The following is a 4,894-nucleotide window of genomic DNA, read 5'->3' on the forward strand; positions in this document are numbered from 1 at the left end:
TGCTTTGAACAGGGGGTTGGACTAGATGCCCTCATGAGGTCTCTTCCAACCCTAATCTTCTATGATTCTATGATAATATGCTGAAGTCCAGATCTGGTTCTGAACCCTGTGGCTTGCTGCTGTCTTTCTCTAATCATTATCTGATCTGAAACATAGGGAGTGACCAATAATGGTGAAAGAGATTGTTGCCATTATCCATCACCTGACCCCTTCCCTTGCTTCTGGTGCTTAATCTTAGTCTCCCCATCCCCTGAAGGCTATGAACATTAAAGACCCACATTAATACTCCCCTGCCTTTTTCTCCTGGTGTAAACTGTCTAAGGTATGACTCCATGAACATGGAGAAGTCTGAGCAAAGGCACCTCACCATTTCCCCTTTAATGAGTCTCCTTTTCTTGATTTCCTTTACTGGAATAAAACATACACATCAAGTTCATTTTAGCTGGAAACACCACAAGTAAAACACCATCAGCCCCTAGAGACGGGCACGGATCCCACCTCTGTCTAGCACCTCCTTCTGGGGTAGTTTGGGGTGGTATTGGAGCTTTGACTCTTCCTCAGAAATGGGTAAGCACCAAGGGAATGCAGCCTACAACAGCAAATACTATTCTTGGAGGAAAGATGTACGATCAGTGCTTAATTTGTAATGAAAGAGATTCTGAGGCTCAAGCAATTATGTCCCAGGCCTCAAGCAATTATTTTACATTCATAATGAATGCATCCAGCCCAGTGGCGCCAGGGCTCTGAAATGCCATGCCTAGCAGTGCCGGGCAGCCCTGGCACAAATGAAGCAGTGTGCACAATGAATTGCTTAGAATTTCACTCTGACCAAGTGTTAATGGGAGGGGCTGGAAGGGATTCCATTCTGGCAAATAGCGTGGGCTTTCTCAGATGAGCAGATGAGGCCCTGTGTTGTGGTGGGGAAATGCAAACACGCACACATGCACCCCCCTTACCCCCCAGAACATTATTGCTTCAGTACACAGCAGCTTGGAGGCACTCTGCTCAGCAGGGTGAGTTTCAGCACCAACAGGTCTGTTTTTATATCAATCAAAATAAATAACCAAAACAAACATCTCCCATTGCTGGCCTCAATGTTTGTTCTCTCTGGTGAGCTCTGCAGGCTAACGGGGAAGCTCCCTTTACCCCACAAAAAGCAGATGTGGCCCCAAGTCTACATGGGAGGCAAATGTCCACCCTAGATTGTCCCACCCAGCAAGGGAAGCAACTGCACAATGACAGCTGGGAAAACAGAAGTGTGCTGGCCTGGATTGAAATCCACATACAACTGGAACATGCCATGTTGCCAGAGTTTTGCTGGCAGTTTTACACAGCCCTTGACTGTGTCTTCACTGACACAAAGGCGTGCGGTTTTTACAGTACAATAACTAAGGCTAAGAATATTTGTTTCTTGCTCATGACATGTCCATGATTTTTACTATAAATACCCCTGACTAAATCTTAGCTGCTCCTGGGGCCCGCGGGCATCATTGCTCTGGGGGAACTTTGGGGGCTGACAGCTGCCCCTGCTTGGCAACGGGCACTGACTGCACCTGGCTAGCCATTGCTGAGGCTCCTGGGGCCAGCTGCTTGGATGGCCCTAGGGTCAGCGGCACCAGCCACTGCAGAAGTCTTGGAAAGTCACTGAATCCATGACTTCCCTGACCTCCATGACTGAGGTCATGCAACCTTAACAATAACTAACCTGAGATCCTTATCTCACTGTAAAATTCTAAGTGGAGACAAGGCACGGGTAGTGATACCATGAGGTAGCTAGGCAAGACTAGCACCATACCCCTGCCTGGGGTCAACCTCACTTTGCTTACCTCATGGTAAAACTACAAAGTGCCTTGTTTTTCCCCGTGATAAAAACCCACCTCTTTCTGTGAGTGAAGACCTAGCCCTAGCAGGACAAACAGTAGCAGAAAGCATTTTGCATGGGTGGTAATGCACAAGCAGCATAAATCTTGGGCCTGACAAACACTTGTCCTTGTTTTCCTCCTGGATGGAGCTCCCTAGATCCAGGCCAGCCACAAGACTGCTATCCCCATCACTTCCTTGGCATATAACGCACATGCTGATATCCCTGGAATTTAAAGGTTGGATCTCTCTCTTGCTGCAAGCTGCCACCTTTCCCCGGTGTCTCAGCTTCAAAAGTCTCGCTTACTAGCGAGGCCGGGGGTGATAGGTCTTCTTCCAAGCACACTGTGAGGCTGTCGCTGTCACTTGTGATGCCCTCGTCCTCTGCGAGCTTAAAAGTCTGGAAGCAAACAAGCTGCCCCTCAAGAGGGAAGCCATCAGAGTCCTGACTGACTTCTAGTGCGACACACACTATTGGGTCAGGATAAGGATGCCGCTGATGATTGGTGTTATGGGGACCACTAATTGGCAGGTGGTGTTCATAAGCAGGAGGCTTCCCATTGAGCCCCTCCGTCAACACAGTCACCTGAAGGAAGGTGTCTCCTTGACAGACATGTTGCCTATGTCCATTAGCAGCGGGATATTGGGCTTCAAAGAGAGAGAAGTCTCCCAAGGAGGAACTCTCAGAAAGAAAGGATTTCTCGCTGTCTTGGAACCCAGAGGTGTCCCCCTTGGCCGAGTCCCTTCTCCAAACAAGCTGAGAGAACCCTAACCGTGCTAGGTCAGACACAGATCCTCCCTCAAAGTGAGAGCTGTCCAGTTCAGAACCTGAGTTGGACCTTTGGTGACTCGTGCTGGCTGCTTGGCAGTTGGGAGCTCTCTTCAGGAACTGAGGCATTTCAGTGTAGGGTCTGAAACTGCTGCTGTCATCGTCGTCGTCCTCCTCCTCCCAGAGTGAGAGGAGAGAAGCCTTTAGTGATATGTGGTTCCTCACTGAAGGACAACTCCTTCTCCCTTCCAATGCTGGCTTCTCCGTGCAGACGAGGAGGTCTTCATCAAAGAACTCCTTTTTGCTGGGCTCCTTCTCAAGGATCTTCCCAGGAGCCCTGAAATGGGAGAAATCCTAGCGGGAAGGGAAATGAGATTGACAGGTTAAAGGAGGTTTTCATTTTGATAGATACTTTTTAAAGCAACATGGGACGTGCCAGAGAGCCTGTCCCTTCCATAACCTGGAGGTGATAGCTGCCTTTTGACACTGTGCGGGCAGAAAGGGACAAGCTGCTTCCAGCCACACTGGGGGTTGGGGGAGGAGAGGAGTTGAGCTCTGCAAAGACACAGGCCAGGTCATCCCTTTCCACCCTCCTCCTCCCCTGTGGCTGGAAGCCGCTCCTGTCTCTTCCATACCCCTAATCATTTTTGCTGCCCTTTTCTGAACCATTTCCAATACCAATATATCTTTTTTGAGATGGGGCGACCACATCTGTACACAGTATTCAAGATGTGGCCATATCAGGGATTTATAAAGAGGCAAGATGATATTTTCTGTCCTATTATCTATCCCTTTCCTAAGCCTTATGTCACACGCAAGTTGTGTGCTACCACTGTACAAATACACTGAAGTATGTGTTATCTGCTCTCAGTTCTGGACTCAATCCCGAGAAGTGCCGAGGAAATCAGGAAGAGTTGCAGGAACACATCAGCTTCCAGGACTGGCCCAATAATGCAGTCTTTGCGTACCAAAGCTTGAGGCCTCTTCACTCTCTTGGCAGCTTGTTTACACAGACATAGGATGGATGCAGCAGCAGTGCAAAGGAAAAGCAGGACGAGCAATGGGACTGCAATGGTGACTAGGAACTTCCAGTCCATGTCTGCAAGAGAGAAAGCCAAGAAATAGTTCTGTTGCTGTGGACATGTTCTACGAGTACTACTAGCTTCTTACAGATAGGGTGACCAGATGTCCTGTTTTTATAGGGACAGTCCATTTTTTTGGGACTTTTTCTTACATAGGCACCTATTACCTCCCCCCGTTTTCCTGTTTTTTCACAGTTGCTTTCTGGTCACCCTACTTACAGAGGACTTCTCATCCGTCGATCTCAAACCTCAGTGTCATTCTCCTCATTTGACAACAGTCTAGATAAGGGAGTGATTTGGCCAGCTACAGAACTCAGGTCGGCCCACATCCAGACCAGCGTCCTGTCTAGAGCTGGTCAAAACCTAACTGATTTTTTTTACAGAAAACGTTGCTGAAAATGGAAAAAAGAAAACCCTTTAATCTAAGTTCTCCATGGACAATTTACATTTTCAAGGGAAATTTAAATACCAAAAATTCTGGGCTGAAATACCAAGTTATTTTGGTTAAAATATTTTGGTTTTTGGCCAAAGTCTCAATTTTTCGGGCATTTTGGCTTCTGACAAAAATTTTCACAGAAAGGAGACACTTCTTTGCAAAACCAGCCTCTTTCCTGGACCACCCAATTCTCCGTCAAAAACCAGTTTGAATGGAAAAATTTCCTTTCAGCCCTGTCCCTTCTCAACCAATCCCCATGCTTCCTCCCAGCAGGGCCATACCTTTGGACTTTAACAGCACGCACATCGGCTTGGAGAACTCGCTGTGTTTTAGTTGGATTACTTGGAAAGAAGCCCTGGCACTCAGGCAGTAATTGCCGCTAATCTCCCGAGTGTTGATTGTTACCTTGTCCCACTTCATGTTGTCGTAGTACTGCGTCTGCTGAGACACAAGGAAAACAGAGGGTTGGAGATGGTTGGGGTTCTCTATTCAGACCTGAATCCTCTGTTTAGACTCTGGAGGGACCTTTGTGACATGTCTCTCCTCTTCCTTGTGTGTAGATGTTAGCCAGGCAAGAACAACATTATCACTCCACAGACGCCTGGTCTGGCACTGGTATTTCTCATTTGACTGGATCTGATCGCTTTATGGGGAGACAAATCTGTTGTATCAGAGCTCCGTTACAGAAGACGAAATGCCAAAGCGTTTGAAAAAAATCTCCAGGCTACACAGCGCTGCATGACAAGT

The 4,894-nt window shown here is 47.7% G+C and overlaps 1 protein-coding gene across 2 annotated transcripts in view; it reads right to left on the minus strand.

Moving 5' to 3' along the window:
- Positions 1–390: 390 nt before the first annotated feature.
- The window catches only part of IFNLR1 (interferon lambda receptor 1), a 12,323-nt gene continuing 7,819 nt past the window's right edge, over positions 391–4,894 (minus strand). The window contains exons 5-7 of one of the 2 annotated variants that reach the window (XM_032789548.2): positions 4,429–4,585; positions 3,598–3,728; positions 391–2,983 (exon numbers count right to left, since the gene is read on the minus strand). In XM_032789548.2, the coding sequence (XP_032645439.1) occupies positions 2,051–2,983; positions 3,598–3,728; positions 4,429–4,585 (1,221 nt within the window). In that variant the 3' untranslated portion in view covers positions 391–2,050. Of the gene's footprint in view, positions 2,984–3,597; positions 3,729–4,428; positions 4,589–4,894 lie in introns of both variants that reach the window. The other variant, XM_032789547.2, reaches the window with a different exon arrangement.

The sequence above is a fragment of the Chelonoidis abingdonii genome, chromosome 25 (genome assembly GCF_003597395.2).
Source record: "Chelonoidis abingdonii isolate Lonesome George chromosome 25, CheloAbing_2.0, whole genome shotgun sequence".
Classification (NCBI taxonomy): Eukaryota; Metazoa; Chordata; order Testudines; family Testudinidae; genus Chelonoidis; species Chelonoidis abingdonii.